The sequence below is a fragment of the Eurytemora carolleeae genome, unplaced genomic scaffold (genome assembly GCF_000591075.1).
Source record: "Eurytemora carolleeae unplaced genomic scaffold, Eaff_2.0 scaffold1016, whole genome shotgun sequence".
NCBI classification, from domain to species: Eukaryota; Metazoa; Arthropoda; class Copepoda; order Calanoida; family Temoridae; genus Eurytemora; species Eurytemora carolleeae.
The window spans coordinates 60,958-76,550 of NW_019396901.1; the positions used below are offsets into that span (position 1 = coordinate 60,958).

Below are 15,593 nucleotides of genomic sequence, written 5' to 3' on the forward strand. Positions count from 1 at the left end.
ATTTAAAAGTTTGAGGTTTTCTTGTGTTTATTCTATAATTACAGCAACTGACAACGTTATTTCAAGTGACCCCTCAACTATAGAGTTGTATTGCAGATTCACAATGATATCCTTTACAAAAAGGATCGGATCAACATCGAGGAAGATATCATCGTGTTCTTTCTATCCTAAAACGTAACAACTTAAAATTGAGCATTTCTAGATAGAAAAACAAGAATATCTTAGTCATTTTTGCTCTGACCGTACCGTTGGGAATCTTACATGTCTCACTATAGATGCAGGGTGACTTTAAATTATGTTTACAGTCCCTTTAAACTGTACTTACTGGTGTTCTTATTGCAGCAAGCGGTGCAGGAGAAGTACAGGCAGGCCGGGGAGAACCTGGAGAACCTAAACAGGTGGTTGGAGAAGGTTGAGAGGGAGATTGCCAGTCAGGAGGTTCCCAGGGAGGATTCAGATAAACTCAGGAACCAGATCAATGGGTTCAAGGTGGGTTACAGTTTCTTGGGAGTGTTCAGGATCAATATTTAAAAAGCCTAAACATTCCCCTTTTTGAGAAAAATTCATCATCTATTTATAAGGGTTTTTTTTCTATGGAAAATTTTTGTTTGATCGACAGTTTGGTCTGCTTTGATTTTTTAATCTTATGATAGGGGGGGATTGAAGGCCTAAAAGGAGTATGGCTTATTGTTTGGGTTTGGGTTGAGAGGGGGGGGGGGAGGAATTTGAATTCTCTATCTTAGTCTCAGATCTATTTGCAGAACCTACCAAGGTTGTTTATATGCTCGGTGATCTGTTCACGCCGAACTAATGCTTATTTAGTTTTAGTTTGGAGTACTCCAATTTTATTCTGATTCTCACTAAGCCAAGGTTTATTTAGTTTTGGTTTGAAATATGCCAATTTGGTCCTTAACCTCCAAAAGTCAAATACATTTTTAAAAATGTTTTCGAAAATTTATTTTATTTAGATGTAAAATGAAAAATGTGTTTCTTGTATTGAGTTTGGCGTGTTTTCCAATATATTTCTCTGAACTGGCACATTTGGGTCATTGCATTCAGATGATCTTTACCGGATTGTGGGGGGGGGGTTAGATTCAGACAAGATGAACTTGGTTATATTAAAACACATTTATGCATTCATCCCTGGATTCCTTTGTAGTCGCCATTTACTTTTAGTTTTTAGTTTTCTACCTTTTACAATGTACAATGTACAATGTACAATGTACAATGTACAATGTACAATGTACATGAGTTCTTGTCAGAAACTCAATTTTTTAATCCTTATATCTTTGGAACCTCATGGCGTAAACCATTTATTAACTTAAATATATAAGATCTATGACATTAGGCTTCAAAGAAAAAGGGATTAAGATATCAGAGTTTCCTGTATTCCTTTAAGATCTCTATTTAAACAAATGTATTTTTATTAATGTCTGAAAGCTGATGATATAAACCTTAAGTAAATATTTACCAGTGTATAATATAACTTACAATAAACAAGGCTGATGACTTGACATGTCATTCATGAAGAAGTTAATAAAAGACACAGCCCCCCCCCCCCGTAATACTTTTCATCTTTTATCCTTGAAAGAAAATATCTTTCTATTTTTTCTCTTTTTTATGTTTTTTTATCTATGATTTCTTACCTTTCTTTTTAAAGATTAAATTATTAGATATTTGTTAAATATCTATCTTTTTGATATATTTATATAAAATATTTCTATCTAATTATTTATCTTTCGATGTTTTTATTTATCTATCTATCTAATTGTTCAATATTTCTCTATCTATCTGTTCAATTTCTATCTGTCTATCTGACTGTTCAATATTTCTCTATCTATCTGTTCAATTTCTATCTATCTATCCAACTTTTAGATATTTATCTATCTAAATGTTCAATTTCTATCTATCTATCCAAATTTTAGATATTTATCTATCTCTATCTAGAATTCTAACTGAGTATTTATTCCTCCATACTTCCACCCATTAAACTGATCTATATATGGGTATCCAACCCGTTGCATACCATATTTTATATATATATATATATCTCCCTACCCTCAAATTATTGGGTTTAACCCCCCCCCCCATTCAATATATATAATCATTTCTTTTGCATTATCTTTGTTAAATCCTTGCATCAGATTCCTATTTTTTACATTCTTTACTTTAATTTTTTCATGTTTATTCTTTAGAAAGTTTCATTGAACCTGTCCTTCTTGCAGTGTTATTGCTTTATAATGTTTATCACATATTTACAGTTTTAAACCTTCTGAATTAGCATTTGAGCATTCTCGTTTTTAGTTTCCTATATTTAGTATCATTGGCCAACAACTTTGTTTATCTTCCTTTCTCCAGTATCATTGCTTTATGATTATCCTATATTTAGTATCGTTGACTAGCAGTCCAAACCTTCTTCATCTCCTTTTTTTGCAGCATCTTCGTTATATGTTTATTCTATATATAGTGTTATTGACAAGCAACCCTATCCATTGTTTATCATCCTTGGATTGTAAACCTGTTATTTCTTATTTCCTGGTCATACAAAGATGGTATCTTCGTGTCCTACTGTGTGCACTGTGCATGAACATTGCACACTTGATGCTTTACATTTACTCATAACAAAGAACGGGTTTTTATTTACGGAACAGTGGATATGGTGGGATTTATAAAGTTTGTCAAGTTTAATAGTTAAATCTTCTCAAAATTAAATGCGATCATATCAAAGCTAAATTCTAATTTAACTCTCAAGCAACCGCAAAAAGAAATTTAAAGAGACCAAACATCGTCTTCTTTATAGAAGTGGAAATGCAAAAAGCGTGAGTAAAGAAATTGAATCTTAGTCACAAACTCTGATTTTCTAATCCCTATATCTTTGCAACCCAAAGTCGTAAACCTTAGATATTGGCATTCGAAAATTTGAGTTTGTGGCAACGACTCAATTTCTTTACATAAATATGCAAAACTCTGTAATTTCTATATTTCAATGATTTGCACAAATATGAATAATTCGAATTTATTAATTTTCTAGATTTGTTAATTTCAACCTTGTTTTTGTTTAGGAGATTAAAGATGATGTTGATGAACATAACCGTCCTGTGAACAACACTCTTGATATTATTGCTGAGCTAGTAGAGACAGGAGCTGATGTTCTTAGCTCTGCTGAACTCAATAAACTCCAGCAGGAAGGGAAACAGCTTAAGGTTCGCTACGACAATGTGTCTAACAACAGCGACAAGCTGCTCAAGCGCCTCGTCTCTGCTCATGAAGAGCTTCTCAAGTTTAACTCAGAGGTCACCGCTTTCAGGTTGGTTGATTTTCATCATTAAAAAAAAATATCTTGTTTCTCCTTAAAAATAAAAAATACTTTTTACTGTTTCATTCTTAGCAACCAATAACTTTCAAAGTGTCATAAATGATTCAAAATGGTTCAATTTAAATCTAACAATAGATGACATTGATCCCTTAAAACAATGCTAACAATCTTACTATAATTTCTTTGATGATATTAATGATATTGATAATACATTCATAAATATTATTATATTCTCAAAATTTAAAGGACTACTGGGCATTGTTGTGAATCTGACATGTCACTCCTTAAATGGATAGTTTCTTTAAATTACGTCGACAGACCCTTAAATTAATAATGAACGTTGTCAGGAACTGGTTGGAGAAGGCGTACAAGGTCCTGGAGGACAAGGAGAAGCAGTTGGCCAACCTGAACAAGGTGTCCGGCAAGGCTGACGACATCAAGGAGTTTGTTAGCGACGTGATGACCCACGGCGCTGATCTCAAGTTCCTCTCAATTTCAGGACAGAAGTTTGTCTCGCTGTCTAAGGTAAGAGTAACTTTAAAATGTCGTTTTTTGTTAAGGTTTTCTTTTAGCTGCATTTCTTAAAAAAATGTTTTTTTTCTTTTTTAAATCCTGCAAAGTTTGCATATACTTGATATGTCAATATGGTCATACTTTTCTTTACTTTAGAGAGTCAACAAATAAGAGCAAACATATCTTAACACCTCTGATCTCATTCAAACATTCATATTAATCTGGCGGTTATTTTTATACTTATATAAAAAATTTATTCCTTTTCTTCCTATTTTTTGTGCCTGTTCTTGCCAAATTTATTTCATTTCAATATTTTTTAGGAGTACGTCAGCTCTTTGAACGAATTTAGACTGGTGCTCAGACAGAACAACCTCAAGATCACTGAGTCGATTGTTTCTGAAGAGGTCAACCATGTTAGCTCTGCGTACCATGACCTCCTGGCGCGCGCCAATGCGCTCTCAGATGCTTTCTCTATGGTTGGTGGAAAGTACAAGGATTACAATGATGCTGTTGACCGGGCGAAGAGGTGGTTGAAGGAGACTGAGCCCAAGGTTGCTAAGATCTGCAATGAGCCCGTGGCTGCCGAACCTAGAGTTGTAGAAGACCAACTCAACAGGGCTAAAGCTCTTAATAACGAGATTATCGCCAATGCTAAACTTATTGATGATGCTAAGCAGGCCGCAGCAAACCTTCTTGCTTCATTGGACGACAGTCAGATGTCAAGGGAGGAAAGAAGGTTGATCGAACAGACCCCTCTGGAACTCCAGCAGAGATATGATGCACTGCGTCTAATGATGAATGAAAGGTGCGCAGATTTGGACAGCGCACTAGTTGCCTGCCAAGGAGTGCAGGATGCACTAGCCAACATTGCCAACTGGTTGGACAGCACAGATAACATGCTGGCTCAAATTATGAAGCCTGCAAGTCTGATCAGGGAGAGGTTGGATGAGCAGATTAGACAACTGTATGTCTTAAAATCTGATGTTGAGTCACATGAACCTTCAATCCATAAGATGTATGAATCCGCTCAGCAGTTTATCCAGAGCTCCAGTAATGTCAGGGAGACTAAGAAGATTGAAACCAAGGTAAAAGAGGTTCAGAAAAAGTTTGAAACCCTTGTTAAAACTGTTCAGACAAGAGAGATTTTCTTCAATGAAGTGTCCACTGTACTTGAGGTGTTCACCAGCCAGGTTGAGAGCTTTGAGGTCTGGTATCTTGAAACTATTGACTTCCTTGAATCTAAGGAACTTCTTCAGATGAATGCTGATGAATCTGCTGCTAAGATTGATGAACTTGTGCGTAGAAAGGAGCAGATGAAACCTCAATATGATGAGATGATCAAGAACGGAAAGGCACTTGTGACCAAGAAGGATGTAACTGATGCTGGTCCTTGCAAGGATACCATCAAGGAGCTTGAGGAGAAGTGGAGAGAGCTTGGTGATATCCTAGGAGAAAGACAAGCTAGTAACAGGGCTAGAAAACAGTCTCTGAATGCATATGAAGCATTAAGAGAACAAGTATTTGCCTGGCTGAACAAAATGGAGAGCAGGATTGAAGATCTTGATCCCATAGCTCTTGATTTAGACATGCTCAACAAGCAGATCAATGATGTTAAACCATTGGTCCAGGAGTATACAGGATACAGCAAAACCATTGATAAACTGAATGAACTGGGAATGCAGTATGATAACATGATGAGAGGATCAATAGATATGGGTTCTTTGAGCAGGAGATCAAGTATGTCTCCTAGGAAGCCTTCTCTAACTCCATCCCTGCTAAGCGGAGGGTCACGAAGGGCCTCTGCCTCCCCTAAATTTGGACCTCCTGGAAGTCCTCTCCGAAGGGAGTCTGGTATGCCAATGTTCCAAGAAGCCAGTCCCATTCAAACCCAGCTTGCTGAAATCAACAATAGGTAGGATACTAGCATTTTGATTTAAATTTCTTATCAATTTTCTTACAGGCTTTTTTTGCAAAGTTTTTTTTTAATTAATTGGTTATATAGTTTTAAGCAAATTTACAAGGAAACTAACTATTTAATAATTTTATAGGATTTAAAAAACAAATGAGCAATATTTTAATTTTCAACAATATTTTTTTAAACTTGAAGACCTGTTAAACTTTAAAATATTGAAGCAAATCTTTTGGATTAATTCATTGCTTTAAGGTTAGTTTAATACTCTTTTAGGATTTTAAACAACCAATAATTATTATCAAATTTCAAAAAGAAAAAAATTGGTTTTTAATGAATTTAAAGGCAAAAACAGGCAATGTTAAATAAAGAACAATATCAACCTTGTTAATCAAGAAATATGCTGTCTGTCTTTGATGATGGGAGGGGCGGGGGGGGGGGGGGGTAATATCTTAACTTTTGGCTAAACTTTAAGGAGAGTTAATAAGCTTATTTTTGCAAATGGACTTATTACATTTGGTTTAGGTATGACATGATTGGAATCAAGTTGGGAGACAGGGACAGTGAGCTGACCAACATGAGGGATGATGTAAAGAAATACCACGAGCTCCTCAAGAATCTTGCAACATTCCTGGAGAAACAGGAGAGGAACTTCCCTCAGGACTCCATTCCCTCCGACAAGCGTGAGGCAGATAAGCAGCTCAAGGTGCTCAAAGCAATTCTTGATCAGCTGTATGAGAACCAGGGTCAGCTTGACACTGCCAGGGTTAATATCAAGGATCTTCTGAAGAAGAATCCTGAAGCTCCAGGCTCTGAGATACTTGATGATACTCTTAATGAGGTCAGCCTGAGATGGAAGGATCTTCAGGAGAGATGCAAGGCTAGAGCCAGCATGCTGGATGAAATGAAGGACTTCCATGACATTCATGATAACCTTAACAACTGGTTGAACTCGAAGGAGAAGCTGATGAACATTCTGGGACCCATTGCTTCTGACCCAAGACTTGTGCAGAATCAGATGAGCCAGATTCAGGTGATGAAGGAAGAATTCAATGAGAAGCAGCCTAGCAAGGATAGATTTAATGACATTGGAGAAAATATCCTTGAGGTTGCGGGAGCCTCTGCTGATGGCCGAAACATTGAGCAGAAGCTTGATAATATTAATGGTAAGTGGGATGATCTACTCAGCCAGCTGGAGGAGAGAGAAAGAGCTCTTGAAGCTATCTCTGGCCCAACAAGAGACTTCCTGAACTTATCCAACAGACTTGCTGACAACTTGAGCAAGGTCAGTGATGATCTGGATGATATTGCTGTAAGTAAGGGCGATGCTGAAGCCAAGCTGAAGGCATTGACTGCAGTTGCCAAAACTCTTGATGATCAGCGACCTCTGTTTTCTGAGGTCATGTCTCTTGGCGATCAACTGCAGCAGATATTGACTGACCCTGCCTCTAAATCAGAAATCAAGGGTAAGATGGGACAGGTAGAAAGACAGTTCAACAACTGCCAAAGGAAGCTTGACAATGCACTTGCTGAACTTGAAAACAGTGCTAAGGAAGGAAAGGAGTTTGAAGGCCAATGTGCTGATGCCCAGGCTTGGCTCAGAGAGATGGAAGGTATTCTCTCTGACAAGTTCTCTATCTCTGCTGATAGACAGACCTTGATTGAGCAGGTGGCTGAATTTGATCCTATCTATAAGGAGGTGATGAGCAAGGAACATGAAATTATCATGATCCTCAACCGAGGAAAAGATATCATTGCCAAGGCCCCCAAGGCAGATGTTGCCAACATTAAGAAGAACCTAGATTCTGTTGAAAAGTCCTGGCAGAAGGTAAAGAAGATTTCTCAGGATCGTCACAACAAGTTGAACATCTGCATGGAGTATTGTAAGAAGTTCTATGGAGCCCAAGAAAAGTTCCTTCCCTGGTTAGAGAAGGCAGAGGCCCAGCTTGAAAGGATGGAAGTTATTAGTTTGGTTCTTGCTGAACTTAAGAAGCAGGAGAAGGAACTTCAATCATTCAGGAATGATGTTAATCGTCATTCTTCAGAATATGATTTGAACCATGGTAGTGGAGATACTTTCCAGTCTTCCTGTGACACTGACAAGGAGATTGTTAAAGAAGAATTGGCTCACATGAAAGAAAGATGGGACCATCTTAATTACTTCATCTCTGAGCGCGCACAAGCTATCAGTGATCTCATTGGAAAACTAGGAGACTTCAATGACAATGCTAGAGATCTATCTAATGGTCTCCAGAGAGCTGAAGATAAATTGAAGCAAACTGATGGAGCTAACAAGGATCCTAGACTTCTAGACAAAATAAAGGGTCTTCTGGAGGAGGCCAAGGAGCTTGAGAAAGACTTTGGAAAAGTCCAAAAGACTGGTGAGGATCTTCTCACTGATGCTGATGTTCTTGGAGCTGATGGATCACCCATTGCAGACATTGTAAATGGTCTTGGTGACAGACTTGGAAACCTGAGAGATAGGCTTGAGGATAAGGCTGAAGATCTGAAGAATGCTGGAGCAGCTGTGGGAGAGTTTAATGAAGCTGCAAAGGATATTGGAAATGCACTCGCTATGCTTGATGATGAACTGAACAAGATGGGTCCTATTGCTAGAGAGCTTAAGGCTCTGTACAAGCAGAAAGAAGAAGTTTCCAGCTTCCTGCAACGCATTGGTGGAAAGAAGAAGGATATTCTTGCACTTATTGAAAATAGCAAACAGTTGATCAATTCTGGAGTGGTTCCTAACCCAAGAGAATTACAAGACACAGTTTCTGGATTGCAGAAATCCATTGAAAAACTAGAACAGAGAGGAGTATCTAGAGACAAGGATATTGATGAGATGATCAAGAAGGTTCAAGCTTTCTATGATCACTATGCAACTGTTATGAATGACATACAAGAAGTTGTAAGAGAGGAAAAGAACCTTGGAGCCGTTGCTGGAGATACAGAGACAATCAAGTCTCAGCTCGTACAGTTCAAGCAGTTCCAGGCAAAGGTTGTGTCTGCTGTGGGCAAGGAGGTTGACAAATCCAACAGATCTGGTCAGGGTCTTATTCAGTCTGCTGCCAGTGGAGTAAATACAAATGGAATTGAAACTGATCTTGAAAAGATGAATGAGCTCTGGAATAGTCTGAAGCAGGCACTTGCTGAGAGAGAAAGAAAGCTTGACCAAGGTTTGCTGCAATCGGGTAAGTATGGAGAGGCTTTGAATGGTTTGATGTCCTGGATGGATGAGATGGAAGACATGATGACCAATCAGAAGCCCCCATCTGCTGACTACAAGGTGGTGAAGGCCCAGGTACAGGAACAGAAGTTTGTACAGAAGCTTCTCCATGACAGAAAGGGAGCTGTTGCATCTCTGATCAAGACAGGACAAGAGATTGCTGCTTCTGCTGACCCTGCTGAGAAACGCAGGATTGAAGGAGAAATCAGAGCACTAGAGGATAGATATGGAAGCCTCAACTTGAAGTGCTCTGACAGAATGGCCCTCCTTGAGGATGCCATGAAGATGGCTAAGGAATATGCAGACAAGCTTGGTCCTCTAGAGAAATGGTTGGACAAAACTGAAAAGAAGATTAAAGAGATGGAAACTGTTCCAACTGAAGAAGACCAAATTCAGAAGAGAATCAGGGAACATGAAATTGTTCATGATGACATCATTGAAAAACAATCCAACTTTGATGATTTAGCTGATGTAGCATCAGCTCTTATGCAAGTAGTTGGAGATGAAGATGCCCAGATGCTTGCTGACAAGGTTGAAGAACTAACCAATAGGTATGCCAACCTTGTTCATAATTCAGATGCTATTGCACAGCTTCTACAGGATTCCATGGCTGGACTCCGAAACTTGGTTATGGCCTATGAAGATCTTCTTGGATGGATGGAAGATTGTGAGACTAGACTTTCCAAATTCAAGATTTTGTCTGTTTTCACTGAGAAGCTAATGGAACAAACTGAACAGCTTCATGAGGTAACAGAGGAAATTGTCAAGAAACAATCAGCAGTTGATGATGTTCTTGCTATTGGAACTGAACTGATGAAACACATCACCAATGAAGAAGCTCTTTCTTTGAAGGATAAGTTGGATTCACTTCAAAGGAAGTACAATGATCTTGCATCCAAAGCATCTGATCTTCTTAAGAATGCTCAAGATATGTTACCTCTTGTTCAGAACTTCCATGAGTCTCACAACCGTATCAGTGACTGGATGGAGGGAGTTGAGGGTGTCCTACAGTCTCTGGATACTTACAGTCTGGAGGATCAAGAGTCTGAGATTCACAGACTAGAAGGAGATATTCAACAGCACAAACCTCTGCTTGAAGGAATTAATCTGACTGGACCTCAACTCTGTCAACTCTCACCTGGAGAGGGAGCTAGAACCATTGAAGGATTGGTAACCCGAGACAACAGAAGGTTTGATGCCATTTGTGAACAGGTACAGAGAAGAGGAGAAAGAATTGCTCTTGCCAAGCAGAAGTCTGGAGAAGTTCTTGGGGACATTGATGAGCTACTCAGCTGGTTTAGGGAGGTTGAACAAACGATCAGAGAAGCTGATCCTCCATCCCATGAACCTGAGGTTATTCGTGTCCAACTGAAGGAGCACAAAGCCCTTAATGATGACATTTCAAGTCAAAAGGGACGCGTCAGAGATGTTCTCTCCAATGCCAAGAAGGTACTCCGTGAAAGTGCTCAAACAGCTGACACTGAGCAGGTTAGAGAAAAGATGGAAGATCTTAAGGAAACAATGGACACTGTCATAAAATTGAGTTCTGACAGGTTGAACATACTAGAATCTGCTTTGCCTTTGGCAGAACACTTCTATGAAACCCATGCTGAACTTAATGAGTGGTTGGATGATATAGAAAGGGAGGTTATGAACCAGATGAATCCTAGCATGAGACCTGACCAGATAGCAAGACAGCAAGAGACAGTAAGATCTCTAATGCAGTCCGTACAGGATCACAAGCCTGTCGTTGACAGACTAAACAAAACTGGAGGTGCTCTTCTCAGGTTGATTGTTGAGGATGATTCCTACAGAGTTCAAGACATTATTGAATCTGACAACCAGAGATACAACAACATCAAAGCTGATCTTAGAGAGCGAATGCAAGCTTTGGAAGATGCTATGCATGAATGCTCCCAGTTTACTGACAAGCTGGATGGTATGCTGAACTCCTTGGAGAACACCAAGGATCAGCTTGTTCATGCTGAACCCATTTCTGGTCACCCAGAGAAGATCAAGGAACAGATGGATGATAACAATGCCATCATAGATGATCTTGAAAAGAAGGAGGTTGCTTATGAAGCTGTTATCAAGGCAGCTGATGATATTATCCAAAAGGCTCCAAACAAGCAGGATCCTGCCATCAAGGATATCAAGAAGAAGCTGGATAAATTGACTGGCCTCTGGAAAGAAATTCAAGGACTTGCAAAGAACAGAGGAGATTCTCTTGAAGATGCTCTTGCCCTGGCTGAGAAGTTCTGGGATGAGCTGCAGCAGGTTATGTCAAACCTGAAAGATCTGCAAGATCAGCTTGATTCCCAGGATCCTCCAGCTGTTGAACCTAAAGCTATTGAGGCCCAGAAGGCTGAACTAAAGGAGATTAAGAGAGGAATAGATAGCACCAAACCTGGTTATGAAAAATGCAGGCAGAGTGGGAACAATCTCATCAATGTTGTTGGAGATTCAGAGAAGCCAGAGCTGAAGAGACATATTGAAGATTTGGATCATGCTTGGGACAATATCACATCCATGTATGCCAGACGTGAACAGAACCTGTTTGAAGCTATGGAGAAGGCCATGGAGTTCCATGACATGCTCCAGAGCCTGCTTGAGTTCTTGGCCAGGAGTGAGAAGAAGTTTGACAACTTGGGAGCCATTGGCACCGACATCGACACTGTCAAGAAGCAGATTGAGGAGCTGAGGAAGTTCAAGGATGAAGTTGATCCATGGATGGTTAAGATCGAGGCATTAAACAGGTAACAACATTTTTAATTTAAAATTAGTTAAATGGACTGAACACATAGTTTCAAGTGACCCTCAGTACAAGGATGACTATGCCTGATTCCCCTTTGAAAACTTTATCTGATCAATAATGTGGATAATATTTTAGTTTTTCAAGGTTTAAAATGGTTTAGTTATGATAATTTCTATATGTTTATGTCTAATTCATACTTGATCAGACAAAACATTAAAGGGCACCATTGTGAATCGAGCATTGTCATCTTTGCACAGTGGGTCACTTGAAATTGTGATTACAGTCCCTTTAATTACTCAAGTCAAATTTGTGGGTGGGCTCTTCATGGGGTGTATTAAGAATATAAACAGTGAGACCCATACAACTGTGGAACTGGATTACGACTGCTAGACTCAAGCCATAATTCTAGATAATCTAATAAACATGAAACATTGAGATCGTGCAGTGACCACAGACCCATTCCACTTAAAAAGCTGCTGTAGAACTATTTGCTTTTTAACAATATTTAATATTTTTCCTATTCCACAGTTTTATGGCTCCCACTGTAGGTCTTATTTTTCTCCAGAATATATGATTGACCAAGATTACCTCTCATATCTTTTCAGAGATTTAAACTCATTTTCATAATTCTGATTATAATAAATAAATAAAAAGCCTAAACAATTCTAATTCATACTTTTTCATGATTGCTTAACCAGGAGTCTGAGAAGGCAAGTTTTAATGTTTTGTGTTTTCTTTAAACTATTTTATTTCTTAGCTTTTTTTCTTTTCTCAAAAAACATAGTTGTGTGTTTTTATTTTTTCCATGTAGTTTCATTAAATTATGTTAAACTCATTGAATTATTAGACTGATGACAAGGAAAAGGTTGAAATGGTATGTTTTGATGTTTTTCATTTGCTTTTTTGTTAAAATTTGTTATAACAATACAATTGTGAACACTTTACTATTTAGCATCTTTCATGGCTGATAAAAAGCACATTTGAAACACTTGAAATTTCAGCACATCACTAATTTTTTTTTCTAATGTTTACTTCAGTAAAATTAAAATCTTTCCTAAAAAGCAAAATATTTTTCTAGATCAGTCTTTTTGATTCTGGTGGTTTTATTTTTGATTTTGTCAAATAGTTGTTTCTTTAGCTTTTAAATTTTGATTAATTGCACATTAAACATAATATCTAAATAAACAAAACATAAACCTGATCACACATACACATTTTTAAATATACGTTTTTTTAAGTTCACAAAATTTGAAAACTTTCTGTAACAGAAATGTGTGTTAGGAATTAGAGACAGGTTGTTGAATTTGAAATTTTTTAGATTTTGTGAGAAATCTTTTCTTCTGAAAGTTTTATTTTTAAATTTTTAAGATAATTTTTTTGAACCTCTTTCTTCTTAGGCAAGCCGATGATCTAACTGAACGAACTTCCCCTGACCAAGCAAGGGCCATCAAAGAGCCCTTGGCTGATGTCAACAGGCGGTGGAATGACCTCAACAAGGGCATTGTCGTCCGTCAGAAGGAGTTGGAGCACGCTCTTCTTCGTCTTGGACAGTTCCAACATGCACTCAGTGAGCTGCTTGTCTGGATTGATAGGACTGATAAAACACTGGACACCCTCAAACCTGTTTATGGTGATCCTCAGGTGATTGAGGTTGAACTAGCCAAGCTCAAGGTTATCGTCAACGACATTCAAGCTCATCAGTCCAGTGTGGACACACTGAATGATGCTGGTCGGCAGATTATTGAATCTGAGAAGGGATCCAGAGAGGCTTCTCATACCCAGCAGAAGCTGAACGAGCTGAACACCAAGTGGAACAACCTGCTCACCAAGGGTGAGGACAGGCAGGCCGAGCTGGAGGATGCCCTGAGGGAAGCCCAGGCATTCAACCAAGAGATTCAGGATATGCTTATGTGGCTGAACGATGTAGATACAGCTCTATCAACCTCCAAACCTGTTGGAGGTCTGCCAGAGACTGCTCGGGATCAGCTTGAGCGGTTCATGGAGGTCTATCATGATCTTGATGCTACTGCACCCAAGATTGATGCTTTGCTAGGAAGAGGTCACGAATACCTGAAGAAATCTAAGGATGGCCAGGCAACTAATCTCTCCAACAACTTGAAGACTCTGAAGGCTAGATGGGACAACATCCTGAACAGAGCCAACGACAAGAAGATAAAGCTTGAGATTGCTCTGAAGGAAGCTACTGAGTTCCATGAAGCTCTACAAGCATTTATTGACTGGTTGACCAATGCTGAGAAACATCTTGGCAACCTGAAACCAGTTTCTAGGATCATGGAAACTATCCTGGTCCAGATAGAGGAGCACAAGGAGTTCCAGGCAGAGGTTTCCTCTCAAAGGGAGACTATGCTGTCCTTGGACAAAAAGGGAACTCACTTGAAGTACTTCTCCCAGAAGCAGGATGTTATCCTCATCAAGAACCTCTTAGTTTCTGTCCAGCACAGATGGGAGAAGGTGGTAAGCAAGTCTGCTGAGCGAACCAGGGCTCTGGACTACGGATACAAAGAGGCCAAGGAGTTCCATGACGCCTGGGACTTCATGATGGGCTGGTTGGATGAGGCCCACATTAGGCTGGATGATATGTCTAAGGAGGTGAAGAACGATCCTGAAAAGATCAAGCAGCAAATCATGAGGCACAAGGAGTTCCAGAAAGAGTTGGGAGAGAAACAACTAATGTATGACTCAACCATGAAGACAGGAAAGACTCTAATTGGAAAAGCTCCAAAGACTGATGAGCCTGTGATCAAGAGCATGATGACTGAGCTGAAGAACAAGTGGAACATGATCTGCAATCTGTCAGTCGAGAGACAGAGGAAGTTAGAAGAAGCTCTTCTCTTCTCTGGACAGTTCAAAGATGCCCTCAAGGCCCTCATGGACTGGCTGGCACAAATGGAGAAGGGACTGGATGACAAACAACCAGTGCATGGAGATCTTGACACTGTTATTGGACTAGTGGAACAGCACAAGAACTTTGAGGAAGAGCTGAACAGCAGGTCTGAACAGGTTGAACAACTAAAGCAGACTGCTGAAGAACTTCTAAGATCAGCTGAAAAGGAAGATGCTGTTAAGATCAGAGCACAAGTGACTGAACTCACCAACAGGTGGGAAAATGTATGGGATCTAAGCAAGAATAAGACCAAGAGGTTGGAAGATGCTCTGAAGCTGGCCGAGGAACTTCATAAATCCGTTAACATGCTCCTTGAATGGTTGTCTGATGCTGAGATGAAACTAAGGTTTGCTGGCCCTCTACCAGAGGACGAAGAAGAGGTTGAACGGCAGATAGCTGATCATGCCAGGTTTATGAACGAGCTGAAGGAGAAGGAGAAGGACAAGGACTACACCATCAACCTAGCCCAGGACATCCTTAAGAAATGCCATCCTGATGCTGTTCAGGTGATCAAGCACTGGATCACTATCATCCAGTCACGATGGGACGAAGTTGCCTCCTGGGCTCTTCAGAGATCTGACAAGCTTGAAGAACATCTGAAACAGCTAAGAGAACTGCTTGCGCTTCTTGACGAACTTATGCAATGGTTGATTGGAAAGGAGCAGAACTTGATCCAACTTGAACAAGAACCTCTACCTGATGATCTTGAGATTATCCAGGAGTTGTTGGTTGAACACCAAGGATTCATGGACGGATTAACAGAGAGACAACCTGAGATTGATGCTGTCTGCAAACCTATGCGTCCCAAGTCTCAAGCTCCATCCAGCAGAAGAACATCTAAAGCTAAAGGACCTGGGTGAGAGAATTTTTCCATTTTCATTTTTTACTTGTCATTTTTCTAGTATTTTGCATGCACTACACAGGGTGTTTCATCTTTATGAGACACCCCCTTTTCCCATATTCACCCTG

At 39.4% G+C, this 15,593-nt stretch overlaps 1 protein-coding gene across 22 annotated transcripts in view; it reads left to right on the forward strand.

Annotated features, from left to right (window-relative positions):
- Positions 1-15,593, forward strand: part of LOC111709927 (dystonin) — an 83,390-nt gene that overhangs the window by 51,880 nt on the left and 15,917 nt on the right. For 21 of the 22 annotated variants that reach the window (XM_023483894.1, XM_023483895.1, XM_023483893.1 and 18 more), the window contains 7 exons: positions 343-489; positions 3,063-3,307; positions 3,664-3,841; positions 4,150-5,741; positions 6,264-11,720; positions 12,418-12,429; positions 13,117-15,480. In XM_023483894.1, coding sequence (XP_023339662.1) covers positions 343-489; positions 3,063-3,307; positions 3,664-3,841; positions 4,150-5,741; positions 6,264-11,720; positions 12,418-12,429; positions 13,117-15,480 — 9,995 coding nt within the window. The remainder of the gene's footprint in view (positions 1-342; positions 490-3,062; positions 3,308-3,663; positions 3,842-4,149; positions 5,742-6,263; positions 11,721-12,417; positions 12,430-13,116; positions 15,481-15,593) is intronic. The other variant, XM_023483876.1, reaches the window with a different exon arrangement.